The sequence below is a fragment of the Ostrea edulis genome, chromosome 2 (genome assembly GCF_947568905.1).
Source record: "Ostrea edulis chromosome 2, xbOstEdul1.1, whole genome shotgun sequence".
In the NCBI taxonomy this organism is placed as follows: domain Eukaryota; kingdom Metazoa; phylum Mollusca; class Bivalvia; order Ostreida; family Ostreidae; genus Ostrea; species Ostrea edulis.
The window spans coordinates 75,000,596-75,024,051 of record NC_079165.1 but is presented as its reverse complement, the minus strand read 5'-3'; the positions used below and the strand labels follow the sequence as shown (position 1 = coordinate 75,024,051).

Below are 23,456 nucleotides of genomic sequence, written 5' to 3'. Positions count from 1 at the left end.
GAATACCTCACAATTCACCCACAAAAATGTAATATTGAAGTCTACAAATTATTCCTTTCATTGTTCCTTGAAATACAGGAATATTGGGATTCAATAGCCATTCGGGATTTGTCTGATTTAATCAAATCGAAAAAACCGGTTGTAAAACTAAGGAAGAAATCCGAACGAGAAACCTTTTACAATAAAGTGGTTCGAAAAGGATAAGAAAGAACGTAATGTTTTGCTTTTCTTTTTTAAATTTTCTCCGCTTGGAAGGAGAAATCTTAATTTTAAACAAGAGGTCCATGGGGCACATCGCTCACCTAAGTCACATCGGCCCATATTTAAAGATTTTCCCTACGTATTTGCATTTAGAACTTTGATCCCGTATTGTGGCCAAACCCTACCACCGGGGGGGGGGGGGGGGGTGTTGATGTTAACAAACTTGAATCTGCACTCTGCCAGGAAGCATTCATGTAAATTTCTCTAGTCCAGTGGTTCTTGAGAAGATTCTTAAATGACTCCACCCTATTTTTGCATTTTGATATTATCTCCCCTTTTCAGGGGGGAGGGGGGGGGGGTCACCCTTTAATTGAACAAACCTGAATCTCTTTAACCTTAGAAGGATTCAAAAGTTTGGTTGAAACTGGCCCATTAGTTCTGGAGAAGATGATTTCCTATATATCAGCATATGAAACTTTGATCCCTTATTGTATCCCCATCCTAGCCCCGAGGGCCATGAACAAATTTTAACTTACTTTATACCAGGTAAATATCCACTCTTATGGCCCACTGGTTCTTGAGAAGAAGACTTTTAAAGATTTTCCCTACGTATTTGCTTTTAAAAAATTGATTCCCTATTGTGACCCCACCCTACCCCGGGGGTCATGCTTTTAACAATCTTGAATCTTCACTATGTCAAGATGCTTTCATGCAAATTTCAGCTTTTCTGGCTCAGTGGTTCTTTAGATGACCCTACCCTATTTTTGCATTTTTGTAATTATATCCCCTTCATTTGAAGAAAGTTGAATTCCTTTCACCCAAGGATGATTTGCATCAAGTTTGGTTGAAATTGGTTCAGTGAACGTATGAAAAGTTTACAGACAGACGAAGGACAACAGGTGATCAGAAAAGTTCACTTGAGCTTTAAGATCACGTCAACTAAAAACGTGAATCCCCATCATCGAAAGTAAGAATATTCTATGTCTAGTTTGGTTGAAATAGTCGTGTTTCGAGTTCCTCTGGAACACCCGGGAATTTTCGTATTTAGCCATGTCGGTCACGTGATTTGAACAAAATGTTCACCAGGGGTACTTCCGGTTAGTTTTGTTTACACTGGTAACAAAATTTGTCCTTGACAAAATATAGATTTTGCGTCACAAATTGTCGCAAATCAGATAAAGGATAGCAAGGGAAATATATTTACTTAGGAAGATGTCAAAGTTTACCTTATCCCAAACCCGGGAAAAGCGTTCACGCAGAGGATACGATGGCGTCATTTGTGTAGAAAACCACGAGCAGCCGAAATTCAGTGCGATTATTACATTCCGTAAAAGCTGAACAAACAAAGATACAACATTGTTTTAGCCAGTTTGCTTATATCAACTTTTAGGAAAACCAAGGTTTGTACTGACTATAATATAGACTGTGCAACATCTTGTCAATCTTAAGAATAGGTATACTTGTACCCTCATCCATTCTGAGCAGTGTATGTATTTTACAACGGTGTTCATGCGACATTAAATAGATGATAAAGTATCATATATTAGAGAATTTCAATTATGAACTCATGGCTCAGGCTCATAAAAATTATGAAGCAATTTCACAAGGGCGTGAGAAGGGGGGGGGGCATATATATCTGCCAATTAAATAAAATACGAGAACACCAGATAATCTATCCCTACGGATCTATACTAGAATTTGCATAATCATTAATCCAAGCTCCATACCGATGGTTCATTCACTGCAAAATTCTGAATTATATCAAAGAACTTTTATTTATCTTTGCTCTAACTTTTAATACCAATCAAGCACAGGCAATTGCATCGCTTGGGGTCGAATTTTTTATTAAAGATTACTCTTTAATAGTAAATTCGAAAACAAGTGATGCTTATTGCCTTTGCAATCAAGGTACTTTGCATGTACATCAGAAATGTACATTTCCACTCAAACCACTTGTATACAAGAATGGAAACAGCTGAACATAGGCCAGGTTATATATTATGTATTTGCTCTCCTACCCCTTTGATTCAGTACTGTGTAAGGAAATATGCTATTGAGTATATATTTAAAAAAAAGAAATAACAAAGAACAACAATTTTCATTCATATTTTATTCAACATATATATACACAGGTTAACAATGGCTGGTCTGCATATAATGACTACTAGTTATTGGCTGGTATGCAGTGAAAGGGAGCTAAAACGGAGTAAAAAGTTAATTTCAGCCAGGTGGGAATTAATTTCTTCTTTTTTGTGTGTTATACATATCTAATTCTTTTCTTTTGCTGTTTCAAATCTTGTGCATGTGAAAATGTTCAGTCTAATATTTTGGCAATGTTATAGGTAGTGTGGCTGAAATAAACCAGTGTTCAGGAATGTCCAGTAATGACATGACATCATGAGAGTTTCGCATACAGACATTCCCATGATTAATGATGAAACTGAAGATCTCAAGTGAAAGGCATGAGAAATTATCCAGTTTCCATATACCTGAAAAAGAGGAGGGATGCCACAATATTAGATTGTTGTCAATTTGAGAAGCAAAGATGTTTTTAAAAAATGCAGAAATTATAATTTATGTATTTGTTAAAAATACTGTTCACTGCACATACATGTATATTTTTTTTAACTTATCTAGAAATATATGAAGTAATTCATATCAAAACTGTGAATGTATGAGTTTTCATGACTTTTATCAATAAAGCTTACCATATTTATTGTACATATATCTAATTTCCCTTATACATTCATTGTAGTCATATGGGAGCTTTACAATGTGGAATCTAATTGCCAATATATCATTCTATTGATCCTCAACGGTGAAGATTGGTTAAATGTTGCTTAACATCTTAATAATCCTAAACATTTGACAATTTTGAATCAAAATTCTTCCAAAGGTACATAGTTTAATAAGCATTTATTGTTTATAGTGTGTTGTTTCGAGTACAAGGATGACATATTTTCACTTAGAAAATCAATTCTTATACTTTAGAAATATATTTCATAGAAGGTTTGAAATAGTTTTACATGTATCAAACTATTTCAATTAGCTTTATATAGCTATTTCAATTAGATTTAAAAAGCTGTTATAGCTTGATTAAGCATATATACATGGCTAATTATACTAGAGATTGTGTTGGACCAGTCTACGAGCACATAATTGAAATGATGTTGCTGAAAGGAATAATATTACCTTAATCATGATCAGATATATATTTTGTTCAATGATATAAATATGAGCAGTAATCACAAATACCTACTGGATTGTGAAAAAGTCACTAAAATGACTACAATAATCAATAGTCATACTAAAAATTCTTCCAATTACATGAGTATATCATTAGAAACCAAACTCCAAAGACTTAATTGTGACACAAGTATTAGTTGATAAATAATTATTTTCAAATTAGACAGCATATTGACTATATTGACTATACCCAAGTAGATAATTTTATCCTCATTCACACATGGCTATACCATTGCACTTAGAAACCCAGTCTAATTCAATCTAAACTAGCTTTAAATAATGGAGCTATTTCAAATATCTATAATGCTGTAGCTAATATCTTACTCTTCACTGTGTATTGTCATTATTTATGTCTTATATCAATAATTATATATGTTACATGTTTATGCACATTTTGGCCCTGATTTGGTAACGTAAATTCTATTTCACATAGGCCTTAGTCTGTACTGGACCTAATGTCTGCTTTATGAAGCAGTGCACATTGTGTTTTGTTTAATCATATATAAAATGTCATAATTTTCATTTTACCTGTTTGACAGGTTTCACTGAGTCTAATACGTTCTTTTCCTTTCCCCCTCCGGTTACTAGACAGCTGGGCCTTGTGTGAGTTACACGACAACATCGTCTTCTTCTGTTCTTGACGAAGTCTTTCGTTGTATTTCGTAGATCAATAGTAGCTTATCAAACACTCATAAACAAATATGTACCACATACACCCCAAACCATTACATGTGTATTTCAATTTCATGATGATCGACAAAATTAAGGCTATCTGTACCCTACTAGGCCTAATACACGAAGTGTCGACTGTTGGTAAACGAAGGTAAACAACGATAAACCGGAAGTAACCCTGTGGAACATTTTTGAAGCGGCGTGACTAAACACAGAATAAACACTGTGTTCCGGAGGAACTCGAAACACGGCTATTGTCTCAAAGACTGGAGAAAATGAAATTGTGAAAAAATTACGAAATCGACGACAACAGACAGCAGACAAATTTTCATAAGAACAGTTCACTTGAGCCTTTGGCTAAGCAGAGCTTAAAGGAAATATGCAAAAACCTTGTCCGTATATGTTGCTGTTGACATGTGGAGAGATTGGTAGAGGAACGCCAAGGTCAAAGAAACTCATTCCCAATGGACCTGATAAAACATAAATGAAAACACATTAATTACATTGCCTGAAATACACACATTCTGTTATTATACCTCTATACAAACATGTGATATTAGCGGTTTTATAACCGAGACAGTGGAAATAAACACATATCCAAGTTTGGGACGTTGTTGTACAGGCTATACTTGTCATTAATGTTGTACAGGCTATACTTGTCATTAATGTTGTACAGGCTATACTTGTCATTAATGTTGTACAGGCTATACTTGTCATTAATAAGTTGCAATATTTTTCTTTACATGGAAATTCAAACTAATGATAGATTGATTGTATATTGTTTAGCGTCCCTCTCGAGAGTTTTTCACACATATAGAGACGTCACCAATATCGGTGAAGGGCTTCCAATTTAGGCCTATGTTCGGCGCTTACGGCCATTGGGAAGTGAGGGTTCTTTAGCGAGCCACACCTACTGCGACACGGAACATCCGTTTTAATGTCATCTCCGAGGACCCGTAACATTCACACCTGATGCCGAGCATTTGGCGATGGAATTGTCACTACCTGTTTTAACGACTTAGGTCTCTCGGCGGGGATTCGAACACTGACCTTCTGCATGCGGGGCGAACGCTCTACCTCTAGGCCACCGAGGTGGTTAACTGTAAGAATAGAACAAGAGGCCCACAGGCCTTATCGGTCACCTGAGTACTAGCGAAAAGGTATCACTACTCCCAAGGGCTATGAAATATAGAAAAAAAAATCCCTGTTCTTTATATCTAAGCTAAATTCTAATGTTCACCGATAGTATATAACAAGATGTGTTCTTACAATTTCAATGTCCTCAAACGAGAATACACGGATGAAAGGATTTCCATTAATATAATAGGTGAATTAACATTAAAAGATATGTCATTGACTAATTTGGACCCATCCTAGAGTCAAAACCCTGGATTGTGAGAGTCCAGGGGCCATGACTTAATGAAATATCAACGGATCGAGACGAAATTCAAACTTGATCTGTAACTTAAGCATGGTGATACAACAATGTAGCTAAATTATTCATGATCACCTACAATTCACTGTACATTGACTTGGTTAAAGACTTAAACCTAATTATGTCTCCCCTTCAAAGGGGAGACATATTGTTTTTGTCATTTTTCTTCTTCTTCTTCAACCAAATTTTGTCCAGGCCCTAACTAGAGAACCCTTTGACTTTAAGACTTCAAACTTGGAACATAAGGAGGGGTTCCCGCCCCAAAAAACATTTGACCTTGACCCACTTATAAAATCAAGGTCAATCTTTTACGTCAACATATAGTCCAGGCCAATAGCTGAGAACCCTTTGACATTACGATTTTAAACTTGGAAGTGGCAAGAAGACAGATACAAGGTGCACTGCACCAACATTTTTGACTTTGACCCCTTTCTTCATTCAAGGTCAAATTAAGAAAAATATGAACAGACCATAACTTTAGAACCCTTTGACTTTAAGACTTCAAACTTAGAATATGAGAAGGAGGAAAGGGGGAATTCCACCAATTTTTTTTTTACCGTGACCCATTTATAAAGTCAAGGTCAATTTTTATGTCAAAACATAGTCCAGACCAAACGCTGATTTGACAACCGTTTGACATTAAAACTTCAAACTTGGAATATTGAGAGGTTATATGGATGAGGGGTGCACACCATAAACATGTTTTACCTTCATCCACTTACAGTGTCAAGGTCACTCTTTTACATCAAGACTATAACCTGAGAACTAATTGACATTAGGATTTCAAACTTACAACTTAGAAAGCAAATATTAAGACAAGATGTACTGTACCAAAAGCTTTGACCTTGACCCATTTCTTCATTCAAGGTCACTCTTTTACATCAAGACTATAACCTGAGAACCCTTTGATATTAGGATTTCAAACTTACAACATGGAAAACAGACATTAAGACATGATATACTGTACCAAACTTTTTGACCTTGACCCATTTCTTCATTCAATGTCATGTTTAAAAAAAAACTTGATGATTTCATAACTAAGATTTGTTTGACATTTGTTGTATTACTTTGTTTGAGGTCTGACATTTGGAACTACACTAACTTAATTCCAATAATCCTTTTACAATTTGAAGATATAGATTTCATGTCACTTTACCAAAGTAATAAAGTAATTGACTTCATCGGGCTCTTTTATGACCAAGAAATGATTAAAAAATGTGTTCATTTCTCAAGTAACTTGTTAACCCTTTAACATCAATACACCATTCTTAGGTGTAATATTTATGCAAGCCGTTGTTATTGCCTCTTACGCTTGCATTCATTATTGTTGCCCCGGTTATTAGACAATCAAACTTTGAAGGGGAGACATCTGGGAGGGTTTTTTTTGTTTCTGGTCTAGTGTTTGTTAATTTCCAACCATTCCAATCCTGGTTTCCCAATTTTACCCTTTACCATGACCTACTGAATATTGCTGCGGTACTTTAATTTTTGCAACCGGTAGGAGACTATGTATTGGCATGCAATACTGTCAGAATGCTTGTTTTAATCATTTGTGATTCTCTCTCTCTCATTAACGTGTTGAATTAAGTGTTCTGTTTCACACACACTCCCTACTCACTGGCTACAAAGTTGTACCACGTCTGGATATCGACCATTGATATTTCCGTCTGAACTCCCTTTTCCCTTTTAGTGTCCGATGTAAAGACTTTATCTGGAATTAAGTATATAAGAATGTCAGAAGGAAGTAGAATTACATGCAATAACAAGAATTAGGAGTTCGTAAGTTTGTGTCAATTCCTTTGTCAATAATGGTGTGAATTATGAAGTGTGTGTTGCCAAAATAAAACGTATATTAGTGCGAGTGTAATATATTAGTTTAGTGTACTGAGCAACTTAGAATTTAACATTGCAAGATATTATAATTGATATAATTAAGCCATTAATATTTGGAATAAATACTTACTTGTATTTGTTCTTTCACTTGAAGCCAGAAGATGTAAAGGACACCTGAAAACATCAAAATCATATTGTACATTGTACGATTGCTCCGAAAATAAATATTGTTTCCTTCTCAATAAACGAGAAAGATTTCAAAACAATATGCTATACAACGCACTTATAACTCCTGCTACTTTATTAACATATCAATAAAGTTAGCAACGTTCTGCATGATGACTACGACAAATTAAAATTTGCATTTCGAGAGACAGACAGATCTATTTTGTTCGTGAGGTATTTACTGTTATATACAAGTATCTACATTCACTGAACCTTTTCTCTTGTATTTCTTTTGACATTGCTTTCACTATAGACAATGAATACAAGCTTGTTGTAAACTAGTTCGATCCGGTTTTCTAGTACTTCCTGTCCTGGTATTCATTAACAAATATGGAGCTTTGTCAACGTCAAAGGCCATGTTGACTGTTCCGTTTAAAGCAACGAATGGGTCAACGATGTCGTATTTTAGTTCTTAAAAGTAGTTTATAAATAGTTTTAAAAAATTAATATATATAACAGTAAAATGTCTTTCTTTGTTGTTGTTATCGGTCGATGAAGGTATCAACCAAATGCAGGAAATTTGCATAACCCGCGTTCGAGTTTTATTCTGCAATGTTTTCTACATTCATCGTCCAATAAACAAAACAATAGGCCCATGGGCCTAATCGCTCATCTGAATCACCTTGGCCCTGTCATTGCTCAGCTGTTGTGATTTTTAAAAGATATTTTATCAATCATTATTTCCATAACAAATTGACCCCATATGGTGACCCAAGCCTAGCCCCAAAGCATCACACCATAAGTGAAAATGAATTCACTTAGCATAGGGGCCGAGTGGTTAGAGCATCGCGCTCAAAATCACACGGCCTCTCACCTCTGGTCGGCGTGGGTTCGAATCCCGCTCGCGCCGGTAAGTGAGAAAGTTTCCAAGTTTACTTTCGGAAGGTCGGTGGTCTCTTCCAAGGTACATTGTATCTGGGTTATCTCTTCCACCAATAAAAACTGGGCGCCACCAGATAACTGAAAAATTGTTTAGTGTGGCGGAAAACAGCAAAATAGGGTTGATACCCTATTGTGGCCCCACGCTACCCCCGGGGATCATGATTTGAACAACTTTGAATGTGCACTATGTAAAGAAGCTTTCATGTAATTTTCAGCTTTTCTGGCCTAGTAAAACTTTTATCCCTAATTGTAACCTAACCTTACCCCCGGGGGTCCAGTGGTTCTTGAGAAGATTTTTTTAATGACCCCACTCTTATCTTTGCATGTTTGAGATTATCTCTACTTTGAAAAAACCGGAATCACCTTCACCCATGAATGAAGTCTGACTGAAATTGGCAGAGTTGTTCTGGAAATGATAATGTGAAATGTTTACAGACAGACAGAAGTCAGGCAACCGGTGATCAGAAGAGCTAAAATTTTTATTATTTAAGTATCAGCACAGGTGAAAAGCCCTTAAATCTACCCAAAAAATGATAATAAACAAACTGGATTAATTGTATATTGGTTAACGGGACAAAAATCGAGAATTTTTCACTCATATGGAAACGTCACTATTGCCGGTGAGGGGTTGCAAAATATAGGTCTATGATCAGAGCTTACGGCCTTGGAGCAGGGAGGAATCTTTATCGTGTCACACTTGCTGTGACACGGAGCCTCGGTTTTTTGCGGTCCCATCCAAAGGACCGCTCCCTATAGTCATCTCTTACGACAAGCAAGAGGTACTAAGGACCTATTCTAACCCAGATCCCCACGGGAAGCGAACTGGAAGTTGCTTTATATTAATTACTTTGTGTTATGATATTTTTGCACTGAAAGTATTTGAAGGGTACTGGTATTTGAAGCATATAGATGTTTCACAAACTTGCACATGGTACATATTGTACAATGGCCAATGAGTTCACTTTGCTCATCGCCTAATCTATCATTCAATATAACTTCTAATAAAAGATATATTATTTTTCTTCGTTTTTGGGATTTGAATTTCCGGAAAGTACATACTAGAGTTGTCTATCTATGATAATAACAGAGTTTAATCGACAACACCAGTCACACGCACACCGTGTAAAGGATCCTCTGATTTAATGTGTTTACAGTCGCTACACACCGTGTAAAGGATCCTCTGATTTAATGTGTTTACAGTCGCTACACACCGTGTAAAGGATCCTCTGATTTAATGTGTTTACAGTCGCTTTAATTACTCGTCTTTAAATTACTTAAACGAGTTACTAGTTTGCACTTAAAGGAATTTTAAATAAGCAGATTGTCTCAATAGCATGTAAGGTAAGTGCGAAAGTGCCATTGTTAAGAACACAATTTTGAAGCCTTACCTCTATTTTATTTCATTTATGCTTCTTTTTAAATTTTTAATTCCCATATTTCAATAATGTTTTACAATATAAGTCAAAGATTAATTTACTGGCTGTGAAAGACGCCCTGGCATTTCTGATGATGACCAAATGTATTTTTCTTCGAAATTTTGACTCGATGGCCTTTTGAATCACTGTGACGTGGAGACTCAGTCTGGATCTTCATTCTGAAATTATAAATATTCCTTATGTTACTGTCCTTAAGTGATAATAATACATGTACATGTAGTTTTTTAGTACAGTAAGCGTTTATCTATTCTAGCGTAATTCGAGTTAATCTTATGATACTCTAATTACGAAATTGTAGGGTTGATAGGGTTGAGTAATAAATGTGTAATATGTTTGCACCAATGGGATCAGTATTGAACCAGTATATACTTAGTTGTAACACCCTGCGCAGTTGTGCTCAAAAACTAAGTTAAACTTTCTTGAAATAGTTAATGTACCTGAATAGGTTATGCTTTCTGCTTAACTGAAATGAATTTGTGATTGCATAGAGTATTTCTGTTTATTTGAAAGATATGAAAAGTAACCTTTATTGACCATGTACACCAAGCGTTATATACACTGTATATACATTTGTAATGCCTTTTGAAATGAATGAGAGATCATTATGCTACTTTAAATATTAGCATTATTAGTATTGCTTCGTTTCTGAGGAGAACACAAACGCAAGATATTTTTTTAGCATTTGACATTGAAAAGTGATTAAGATTAAGATCGTCAGGGAAACTCAAACTTTCACAACCAAACATATTTCAATTATTTACCCACCGTAAAATGGTTGAAATATTGCCCCCCCCCCCAAAAAAAAAAAAAACAACAACAAAAAACCCTGATCAATCAATTGAAAAGTGGTTAAGATATTTCATACCATACCTTTTGACCGGATATCTAAATGCCTTTGAATACGGATTGCTTCTGATCTTTAGATTGGTGACGTCTTTGTTGTTGTAGGCCGACACTGCTATAAAGGTGGTGGCCGGCATTGGGAACTCGATCACAGATACCTCATCATTCTTCTCGTGTTTAACGAGGGAGATTCGCACTAAATACTTCTGAAGCGTATGAAGCGTAAACTGTAAATGTAAAATGAATTTATTTCACAAAAGTATTTGATTTCTACTTGTATGTATAATGTCAATTTGTTCATGCTTTTGTCTTTGCTTGCAAGATATTGTATACGTGAAGTTGAACAATTGTATAACTTTATGTTGATGGTCTTACTGTTCCAGACTCGGTGCCGGGTTTGTTGGAGAGTTTCACTTTCTCGAATGAAATTTTTGTCGTCATCCATTCTGACCCAATTCGTGGAGAATCAGGATGTTTGAAAGGATGATTTTCGAATTCACGTTCCTTTTTCCCAATAGGCATCCATTTGTTGTTAAAAAATTTGAAGCATTTGTTGCTTGCTGGGATGATGTCAAACATGATGTCGTATAACCCTCTAGGGTCTACGTCTTTTAAGGAAAATTCAATAAATGGAAACATTCTCCTGAAAAGAAATTTACAAGTACTCTGTATCTAGATGTGCAATATGGCGATATTCCACGAACAGAAAAATATATCTGACTGTGGCCTTCTACACGACAGATACATGTATACCACCGTTTTAGCTATTTAGCATCTTCCAATATTTGTGTAGTAATATTCCATTATCATTTGCATATGTTGTTTGTGTCACGAGATCATGTTCTGCGTTTTACGTTAACTGAGTAAACTCGGGTGACTTATTACAATTGGTCAGCATCCGTCGTCGTCCGTTAAAGATTGAACATTTTTAACTTCTTCATAACTACTATTTCATTTCTTTTCAAATCTAATATAAAGCAATTTTTCACAATTCTTCCTCTCTACAACTAAACATCTCTAAGAAAATCTAAATGCAAAGTGGTGTAGAGCTGAAAGGCCTCTACCACATTTGTAAATTTTATGATCCCCGGGGTAGAGGTTCTGACTCCAGGGTGGGGGCTAAACTTTGTATATAATGTTTATGTGTAAATCATTCAACATCTTTAATGTTATTGAAAATAAAGGAACACTGCTGGATATTTAGAAAGAGCGGGTAGTCCTCTATCAGGGTAGGCCCAAAATGTTCAGTGATTGAATGCACATTTTTAACTTTTTTGATACACTGTAACTATCATTCAATTTTTTTCAAACTTGGTATGAAATGTGGTATGTGGAGAAGGGTTACATAAACTATAAATTCAAGACCCCTGTATCCTCAGGTATGGTCAAAATGGTCGTGATTAAATGTATTAAAATTTGAGCGTTTTTAACGTCTTAATGACTACTATTCCATTTTTTTCAAATTTTGTCTGAAGCTTCTTTGGGGCAAGCTGGCATAAGTTAATGTAAATTTCATGGCTTCTGCATCCCCGGGGCGTTAAGGGTAGATAATTTCATGGCTTCTGCATCCCCCGGGGCGTTAAGGGTAGATAATTTCATGTCTTCTGCATCCCCGGGGCGTTAAGGGTAGAGAATTTCATGGCTTCTGCATCCCCCGGGGCGTTAAGGGTAGATAATTTCATGTCTTCTGCATCCCCGGGGCGTTAAGGGTAGAGAATTTCATGGCTTCTGCATCCCCGGGGCGTTAAGGGTAGAGAATTTCATGGCTTCTGCATCCCCGGGGCGTTAAGGATAGAGAATTTCATGGCTTCTGCATCCCCGGGGCGTTAAGAGTAGAGTAAAAGCTGTCATTGATTGAACAATATTCAAAATAATTATGTACAATTGCACATCTGTAAGAAAAAAACAACTAAATGCATAGATGTGGGACAGGGACCGTCAAAACTGACCAATTCTTAAAATAATATTCTCTAAAACCCCATATCTTTATAAATGCACAGTGATGTAGAGCAGGGAGACTACCAAAATTGTAAATTTCATGATCCTCGGGGATAGAGTTCTGATTCCAGGGCATGACCAAGCTTGGTATATATAGTGTGTATGTGTGAAGATAACGAACAGTGACTATCTCATAACTCCTATAAGTAATAGAAAATAGAAGAGTTGGGCAAACACGGACCTCTGGGTATACTAGAGGTGGGATCAGGTGCCTAGGAGGAGTAAGCATCCCCTGTCGACTGGTCACACCCACCATGGGCCCTATATCTTGATCACGTAAACGGAGTTATCCATAGTCAAATCAATGTGCCAAGAACGGTCTAACAATCGGTATGAAACACGTCAGACCGTATTTGACCTAATGATATGTTGTATTGGTAAACTAGATCGTTATAACGACCATAAAATTTGCGAAATGCTGAATTTAAACGAGACTGTTGGAACCACTGCACCATCACCTTGTTTGTCAGTAGCCATATATTGCAACTAAATAGATACTGAAAAGGAATAGGTAGTCCTTTTCAAAAACTGTAAATTGGATGATCCAAGGGGTAAGGGTTTTGGTATCAGGATGGGGCCAAGATTATTATAGTGATTATTGTCTTCATAATTTGAGTTTGCTTATGCGGCATACAAACGAAATGCATATTTAGGAAAAGCAGAAAATGCTGTACCGAAATTGTGAATCTCGCAACCCCAGGTTTAGACTCTAGGACGGGTTCAAATTAGTCATCGTATCAATGTAACATTAAATATGTAATATCATATTATGAAAATTCTTTCTTAGAATTGATACTTCCAGGGGGCGTTTAAGTTTTACTACACATCTTGTTTTATACTGTTGCTGAATATTAGAACTTAGCTTAGATATGCAGAACAGGAATTTCCACTAAATTTCGTAACCTGTAGGGCTAGTGATGCTTTTATATATGCTCTGGTGATCGATAAGGCATGTAAGCGTCTTTTTTAAATCTAGACAGGACAGGACAGGCTACTGACAAAAAAGTTGATGTCATAGGGGTTTCGAGTCTCGTTTAAAGCTGTATGACCCGATGTTCATGTATTATTTTTGTACATAATTACTTTAAAGCAGATTAATTACGTTATAAAGTTATTAACTTTCCCTTAATTACATGCTTGAAAACATCTGCATGTAAAAGAAAACAGTGAAAATATTATCTAGAAAATAAATATAGTGTGGTACATATATAAATCATCCCAGTGTTAGACGTCTATAAATAGGCCCACGCGCGTCAGGGAATCCCAACATGATGTATTAACTCATACGCAACTGTCTAGTACAACGAATTACAAAGAGGTATTTGATATTTTTGTTTCTATTAAACTTATGACACTGTACTGTTTCAACAAAATACGCAGCTTTACACATATAAGACCACCGATGATCTGTAAGTTTGAACTGGTCACGTGACTGTCACTTGAAATGGCAGAGTGACGCGGTTATTTGTAAACATCGATTAAAAATCAAATGATTGTGGTTAAAACAGGTGAAATAATGTATGTAAAACTTATACGGTACCAATTTTGATGCACCAGATGCGCATTTCGACAAATAATGTCTCTTCAGTGATGCTCAACCGAAATGTTTGAAATCCGAAATAACTATGAAGTTTTAGAGCTAAATATAGCCAAAAACAGCGTGCCAAAAAAGTGGAGTCAAATTCGTCTAAGGATAAGAGCTATGCATGAGGGAGATAATCCTTAATTTTGAAATGAATTTCTAAATTTTATAACAGCAATTAAATATAGATCCATATTTTCAAGCTAGTAACGGAGTACTTAGCTACTGGGCTGTAGAGACCCTCGGGGACTAACAGTCCACCAGCAGAGTGTCCTTATCAACTACAAAGTTTCACGAAACTCTGTTGAGGCGTTGACAAGAACTGGACAGACGGACTCGAAACTCAAAGTTCAAAAGGGACATAACTCCCAGAAAAATTATTGAATCAAAATTTCCTGGGATTATGCACATCTACACAATGTTTTCCTCTTAACTACAAAGTTTCACGAAATTCTGTTGAGCGGTCTCAGAGGAGTTGTGTTGAGAAGAACAGGAGAGACGGGCTCGAAATTCTAAGTTGGAAAGGGGCACAACTCTCAGAAAAATCATTGAATCAGAATATTCTAGGAATATGCTTATATACACAGTGTGTCCTTATTAACTACAAAGTTTCACGAAATTCTATTGAGCGGTCTCAGAGGAGCAACGTTGCGCTGACAAGAACAGGACAGACGGGCTCGAACTTTTAAGTTCAAAAGCGACTTAACTCCCAGAAAAATTATTGAATCAAAATTTCCTGGGACTATGCACATCTACACAGTGTGTCCTTGTTAATAACAAAGTTTCACGAAATTCTATTGAGCGGTCTCAGAGGAGTTGCGCTGACAAGAACCGGAGAGACGGGCTAGAAATTTTAAGTTCAATAGGGGCATAACTCCCAGAAAAAATATTGAATCAGAATATTCTGGGAATATGCACATCTACACAGTGTGTCCTTATGAACTACAATGTTTCACGAAATTCTGTTGAGCGGTCTCAGAGGAGTTGCACTGACAAGAACCGGACAGACGGGCTCGAAATTCTAAGTTCAAAAGGGGTATAACTCCCAGAAAAATTATTGAATCGGAATACTTTGGGATTATGCACATCTACACAGTGTGTTCTTAACTACGAAGTTTCACGAAATTCTGTTGAGCGGTCTCAGAGGAGTTGCGTTGACAAGAACAGGACAGACGGGCTCGATATTCTAAGTTCCAAAGGGGCATAACATGTAACTCCCAGAAAAATTATTGAAGCAGAATATTCTGGGAATATGCACATCTACACAGGGTGTCCTTATTAACTACAAAGTTTCACGAAATTCTGATGCTTAACGTCTCTCTCGAGAATTTTTCACTCAAATGGAGAACGTCACCAATACCGGTGAAGGGCTTCAAATTTTGGCCTATGGTCGGCGCTTACGGTCTTTGAGCAGTGAGGGTTCTTTAGCGTGCTACACCTACTGCGACACGGGACATCCGTTTTTAAGGTCATCTCCGAGGACCCGTGACATTCACACCTGATGCCGAGCGTAAGGCAATGGAACTGTCACTACCTGTTTTAACGACTTAGGTCTCTCGCGGAAGGGATTCGAACCCCGGCCTCCCGCATGCGGGGCGAACGCTCTAACCTCTAGGCCACCGCGGCGGTCTCACTAATGAAACGGGGCAATTTTTAACAATCACTGTTCTCTTCCAAGCGATCAAATATGATTGAGTTGTTAAGAAAGATTTTAGTGTATATTACACATTTGATTAAAATTATTTTGCCAGCTTCCTATGAAAATCGTCTACACAATATTGTTTAGAGCAGAAACTGTATATAGAAATATTGATTGATTGATTGGTTGATGTTTTCCGCCACACTCAACAATTTTTCAGTTATCTGGTGGCGCCCAGTTTTTATTGGTGGAAGAGAGAACCCCGATACAATGTACCTGCATTTAGAATATTTGAAATCAATAAATGATCTTAAGACGATTTGTTATGATGATGTTATACAGTAATAAATTGTCAATTCGGCATTTCTAGTCAAGTAACATCATAACAAACTGAGTTGCCATGTTGCGTTAGATTGATTGTAAAGTTTTACATACATTTGTAAATACCAAAATGAAATAACAGAATATTTCCAAGGAAAGATATAACCAGTGAAATCTTTTGACTGGTATTTCTTGAGGCAAGGCTGGGAAAAGGGAGGTACAAAGTATTGACATACAATAAAACATATGCTATACCTTCCAGTTCTGTTGATTATCATTTCCGTCCCAATTTTCAGGAACTCGTACCAAAGTTTTGCTTCAGTCAAGGACAGCGTGATGGATCCATTTGTGAATACGATGCAGTTGTCTTTTTCATCAACTATATCTTCTGTCAGTTTCATGTTGTCGGAGGAAAAACTGTCTGAGTATTCAAACGAGCTTGAGTTGGAGTACATCTGAGTCTCCATGTCTGTGGACAGGGCATCCATCTCAGTAGGCGACGACGAATTCGAAAACAGGGAAGATGTATTCGGAGAAACTTGAGAAATCGAAACATTTGTAACTAAGGCACTCGACGAATTGTTTTCCTGGACCTTCAGCTTTTTAACAATTCGACCGGTTTCCGCACCAGTGGACTTGTGTTTCTTTTCCATCTGAACTGAAAATATAAATCTAGGTGAAAATACGGGTATTATATGCGCAATCCAAAATAGACAGTTGATTACACAAAAACATATATAAAAGGGAGTACTCCACACACAAGTACTCTGAAGTTGAAATTTAAAAAATATATACTAGAGTTCCTCATTGACAATGTCTTCATGGTCTTTGGTGATCAGGTTTTCCTGACGTAGTGCAGATTCACGTTTGTTAAAATCATGTTCCCCGGGGGTAGGATGTGGCCATAATAGGGGATCAAAGTTTTACATAAAAATATGTAGGAAAAATCTTCTTCTCAAGAACCACTAAGCCAGAAAAAAAAAGCATGTCCCCCGGGGGTAGGATGGGGCCATAATTGGGGATCAAAGTTTTACATACAAATATATAGGAAAAATCTTTTAAAATCTTCTAAAATAATTACTGGGTCAGGAAAGCGGAAAATTACATGAAAGCTTCCTGAAATAGTGAAGATTCAAGGTTGTTAAACTCATGGCCCCCGAGGGTAAGTTGAGGAGACAATAGGGGATCAAAGTTTTACATACAAATATCTAGGGGAAATCTTTACAAATCTTCTTCTCAAGAACCACTAACCAGAAAAGCTGATATTTACATGGAAGCTTCCTGACATAGTGCAGATTCAAGTTTTTAAAATTATGTCACCCGGGGGTAGGATGGGGCCACAGTATGGGATCAAAGTTTTACATACAAATATATAGGGACAATCCTTTAAAATCTTCTCAAAAACTACTGGGCCAGGAAAGTGGAAATTTACATGAAAGTTTTTTGATATAGTGCAGATTCAAGTTTGTTAAAATCATGGCTCTGGGGGTAAGTCGAGGCGACAATAGGGAATCAAAGTTTACATACAAATAATAAAGGAAAACCCTTTAATAAAAATTGTCTTCTAAAGAACCATTAAATCAGAAAAGCTGAGATTAACATGAAAACTTCCTGATATAGTGCAGATTCAAGTTTGTTAAACTCTTGACCCCTGGGGCTAGGATGGGGCCACAATAGACGATCACAGTTTTCCATAACTAATAAATAGAAAAAAATATTTAAAATTGTTCTCTTTACGAAACATTGGCCCAAAGAAGTTTACATTTGCACGAAAGCTTCCTGACATAGTGCGGATTCAAGTTTGTAAAAATCATGGTTTCCAGGGAGTAAGATAGGACTAAAGTAGGGGTCAGAATTTTACATACAAATATAATATTATAGGGAAAATCATTAAAAATCTTCTGAAAAAGCAATGGGCCAGAAAAGTTTATGTTTACATAGGGGATCAGACCTTATATCTAAAGATTTTTTCTATAAATTCGCATGTAAAACTTTGATCCCATATTGTGACCCTATCCTACCCCGGGGGCCATGATTTTAACCATCTTGAATCTGTACCATGTCAGGAAGCTTTCATGTAAACTTTTCTGGCCAAGTGCGTTTTTAGAAGATTTTTAAATATTATCCCTATGTATTCACATGTAAAAATTTGATCCTCTATTGTAACCACACCCTACCCCCAGGGCCCATTTTAACACACTTGACTCTGAACATGTCAAAAAGCTGCTATGTAAACTTTCCTGGCCTAGTGGTTCTTTTAAAACATTATCCATATATATTTGTATGTAAAACTTCTAAGGATAAGAGCTATGCATGAGGGAGATAATCCTTAATTTTGAAATGAATTTCTAAATTTTATAACAGCAATTAAATATACATCCGTATTTTCAAGCTAATAACGGAGTACTTAGCTACTGGGCTGTAGAGACCCTCGGGGACTAACAGTCCACCAGCAGAGGCCTCGACCCAGGGGTCATAATGGAAAACTTACACGGTACCAATTTTGATGCACCAGATGCGCATTTCGACAAATAATGTCTTTTCAGTGATGCTCAACCGAAATGTTTGAAATCCGAAATAACAAAAAACTTGTTAGAGCTATTATAGGGAAAAACAGTGTGCCAAAAAATGTAAAACTTTGATACTCCTGTTGTGGCCCAACTCTACCCCGGGGCCATGATTTTAATACTCCTGGATCTGTACCATGTTAGTTTGCTTTCTTGTAAATGTAAACTTTTCTGGCCCAATGATATTTGAGAATATTTTCCCTATGTACTTACATGTAAATCTTTGATCCGTTTTTAAAAAACTTGAATCTGCACTACATGTATGTCAGAAAGCTGCCATGTAAATTTGAACTTTTCTAGCCTAGTAATGATTTCCCCTATATATTTGTTTGTAAAAGTTTGATCCCCTATTGTGGTCCTACCCTACCCTCGGAGTTATGATTTTAACAAACTTGAATTTGCACTATGTCAGGAAGTTTTCACGTAAATTTGAACTTTTCTGGGCCAATAATTCTTGAGAAGATTTGTAAATGACCACCCCATTTTTGCATTTTCTTGATTATCTCCCCTTTGAAGGGGGCATGACCTTTCACTTAAACAAATCCCATTTACCCATGGTTGATGTTTACCAAGTTTGATTGAAATTGGGCCAGTCGTTCTGGAAAAGAAGATGAAAATGTCAAAAGATTACGGACACACAGAAGGTGATCAGAATAGCTCACCTTAGCTGAAAGTGACAACGATGCTAAAATGGATCGGGGTGTGTTCGAAATTACCGAAATAGCAAAATAATGCTAAATAACAACAAACATCTACCTGTGAGGTGCTCTCAAATTAAAACAATATCGTAAATTAGAAACTAATTTCTTTTGCAGTCAATACACCGATCCACTGCCGCAGCATAAACCCCGCTGACCATGGTAACGTCCTAGCAACAACGGAGACTCGGACAAAGAAAGTAAACAATGGCGGCGACTACTTTAAAAGTGTCGTCATTTCATCCCATGTGAAGGAGAGGGGTTGATTTTATTAATTCATTGTTATTTATATGCTTTCAAATTATTTTATTCCACTCACAAAAACGTAAAAAAAAAAAATCACACAGAAACGTGAGGCCCTCACATTAGGATGACGATCCTCACTCGGGTTTTGTAATGCTTAACTGTTATTGCTCTTGTCAAGCAGGCTGTTGAGATTTGTTTTTCATATATTTATTCAATAATTACATCCCTTGGTTAGTAGATTGATTAAAATATGTAAACATATTGTAATGATCAGCATAAACTAAAAGTTGCTGTCTCGGATATGTTGATGATCAACCACTAGTTGAAGACGTGGTCAGCTTTCATATCAAAATGAGTTTACCCGGATTCTTCCTCTTTTTTTTTTTTTTTTAAATAATTAGATCTATACAAATTTATAGTAATCTAGGAGCCATAATAGATTGTAATTGTCTGTAATAGTCATTCTGTAACATACGAACAGCAACAATTATATTACCTATTACGTAATAGTGTTATGAATACTTTTGTTCAATACACTCGCTGTAACATGTTATCATACATGCAACAGCATTGGTATAAACTGTACAGCAATGTAAACAGTGGCGGATTTAGACGGGAGCCCCATCCCCCCTTTTTATGACCAAATAAAACAGAAATAGTAGTACAGCAAAAGTTCAAGATTTGGCAGTATACATACAAACAAGTGCGTAGAGATTAATACATCATTTGTTGTTATTGATTGATATTAATTATGTATAAAGAATAGCTAGAATAAACCATAAAAGTAACCAAAGAGCCTCAAAACCCTCTAGTTCCCAGCCTGTTGGGTTCCCTTTTGACAAATTTTAGATCCGCCACTGGTAAATATTTTAAACTAAATGAGACTTCTCCAAAGCTTCCATGCACTGGTTTGCCTCAGTAGTCGTACAAACTAAGAGGTTTTTCAATCCGCATCTGTTTCATCCATGGTATTTTCAAAGTTTAAACCAATCCCAAGGAAGAAGAAATTCGTGTATGTACACAAATCATTAAACACCAATGTCATTCATAACAAATTCTGTTTATTTTAATAAAATACATGTAGCAATATAATGGTCACAATCATTAAAGGTTTTGAACCTTCGAAATGAAAGGTGGTACGAAATTTTCCTTTAATTCATATAAAATTCCTGATGTAAATCTTGATGATATTAAAATGCTTAAACTCGATCTACTAATTTTGCTGCAAAAATAGACTTTTGTATGAGGATATGTAGCCAGAATGTTGTGATGCATTTTTTTCTCTTACTGTCTTGCCCTTCTGTTTGTGAGTTTTTGTTGTATGGATACTGTTAAATTTACACACCTATAAAATACCCCATATCCACTGGTTTAGGTTGGAATGTAGGGGGGTTGTAAAATCCGAAGTCAATGAATGCCAATAAACTTTTACTCACAAAATATATATTTGCTGCAATGTCATATTTAGTCTAGCCAATGTACAAAATGACCTCAAACTGATTGCTACAAAATCTTTCATTGCTTTAAGTTATACTATAATCACGGTGGCGAATCACGTGAATTTGGTACGACCTATTATCCGGAAAAATGACGACGAAAATCAACACAAGGGAAAATTCAAAGAGTTACTGACACCTCTATCAATAACGAATTGTGACATAACTTATATCAACATTTGAATTATTTTCTCAGGAACAAATCTATACTAAAATGGTAGTTCTACTTGCGATAGAAGCAAAGATCATCGACAGGTTTTTTTATTTTCAGTCAAAAATGTTTGTGGACATTTAGCTGAATTTAAGGCCTGTGACATAAGGTTTGTCTTTCGTTGATGGAATTGGTGTAAATTTGGCTTCATCAAGGTTGTCTGAATACCTACTGTCTTATATACAGATTCCAGAGGAAAATATTTAATCATTCCTCATACAAAAAGACACATTTGAGTGTTCACTATACAAAACAATGGCGTATGCCTGGCTCTTGGTGGTGGGCGGAGCTTAGTTTTTCAGCGCATTTCATTGGTCAAAATATAAGGTCACGAACTGCTGTGGATCGGTGTATTTAATGCATTTGACAACATACTTGACAATTATCAGCGCGTACCCATTATTCATTGCGAACGTTCCTTCATTTTCAATAGATGTCTGCGACGCAAAGTCTAACTAAAGCAAACGTATTTATTCCTGAAAACGATCCGATTGCTCTTCACATGGAGTGTGGACGGATCCAGCGAATTTGAGGAGATGGGATCCGCAGATTTCTGGACTGTCTTTAAAGCCCACTCCCCCAATTGCACAGCGATTTGATATTGCTAAGCATTATTTTGCTCTTTCAGTATTTTCACCTCTCATCTACCTTGGATCCACCCTTGTCGGCGTTAAGAATATTCTTATTTTTAATATCAAAAGAATAACTCATTAATTACTACAGCAAGTGCGGTTTTCAAACTACACACTTTCTGGTAAAAGATGAATAACTCTTATCATCCTCGTTGCATAGTGGGCTAGACTCCCCTTCAATTGTATATATTATGATTTTATTAGTGTCTTGTGAATATATGTTTTTGAGGATGAAAATGAACGGGGGTAGGGGTGAGTGGATGTTTACATTTAACATAGAGACTTATGCGATTTATATATATCTACATACCTATGAGAGCTTTATTGTTGACATCAAGTACAATTTTGTTCATTATCCGGTGGGGAACCGGGTTAAACCGGGTTAGAATAGGTCCTTAGCACCAATTCCTTGTCGTAAAAGGCGACTAACTGGGGCGGTCCTTCGGGTTAGTGCGCAAAAACTGAGGTCACGGCAGGTGTGTCACGCCTGCTCCAAGGCCGTAATATACCATCAACCAACACTTTTGTTAATTTGTTGACAATGATAACTGTCATAACAAAGTTATGATGCAGGATGTCGCATTAATGTCATTTATTTCGTATAAATTCAGACCATGGAGAGGATAGGCTAGGGTGTGAACACTTTTAGCAGTAAATTCGATCTGCTTTGTTTTTACCCGTCTTTCATCTTCCCATGTTAAGGTGTGGTCACTGGCTTCTACATAAAGGCCGACATTAAAGATACACTACAGCTCATTTTGCGCAAAAATCATTAAATGACAATTTTCCCAGCGCTTTCTCAATTTTTGTTGCATAGTTGAAAGTATGAACTTTGCCAAAGTAACACTTATCTCAAGTTAAAAATTCTCGTTTTAACGTAAAATTAATTCTTGTTGATGGCATAAACAAAAATTATTGAGTCTCCTCCTTTCGGTCTTCAGACGCATGCGTATATACGGTAAACAGTGTACCGTGTCGTCCACTGAGAGAAAGTGAAGTGGATAGATACAGAATTTTGACCGATTCTGTGAGAAAAGAGGTAAATTTTTTGGCTGTCACTCAAAATCACGTGCTGTAAATAAGCATTCAAAAGTCCGAGTCAGCATGAAGAAACCTTTGAATTCCGGATGATCTTCAAAGCGCAGTTGAGAGCAAATTGTTACATCCACATTTTTCTAAATTGTCAGTATTGATACGGTTTGTATCATTTTATCAATGCATATTTTATAAACACTTCATTAAAATGTGGAAAATGAGCTGTAGTGTCTCTAAATCCTGTGCTCATTTACCTGC

At 36.4% G+C, this 23,456-nt stretch overlaps 1 protein-coding gene across 1 annotated transcript; it reads right to left on the bottom strand.

Annotated features, from left to right (window-relative positions):
• Nucleotides 1-4,476: 4,476 nt before the first annotated feature.
• On the bottom strand, nucleotides 4,477-16,966 carry LOC125680061 (putative T-box protein 7). The gene is made up of 7 exons (XM_048919503.1): nucleotides 16,569-16,966; nucleotides 11,149-11,416; nucleotides 10,801-11,000; nucleotides 9,972-10,088; nucleotides 7,518-7,561; nucleotides 7,173-7,265; nucleotides 4,477-4,589 (listed from the first exon to the last, which is right to left on the bottom strand). The coding sequence occupies exons 1-7, from the start codon at nucleotides 16,964-16,966 to the stop codon at nucleotides 4,477-4,479; spliced, it is 1,233 nt and encodes a 410-aa protein (XP_048775460.1).
• Nucleotides 16,967-23,456: the final 6,490 nt, after the last annotated feature.

Coding starts and splice junctions, on each gene's coding strand:
- LOC125680061 (XM_048919503.1), bottom strand. CDS start 16,966: ATGGAAAAGAAACACAAGTCCACTGGTGCGGAAACCGGTCGAATTGTT. Junction 11,001..11,148: donor CCGGCACCGAGTCTGGAACA/GTAAGACCATCA, acceptor TTACATTTACAG/TTTACGCTTCATACGCTTCA. Junction 10,089..10,800: donor TTTAGATATCCGGTCAAAAG/GTATGGTATGAA, acceptor TTATAATTTCAG/AATGAAGATCCAGACTGAGT.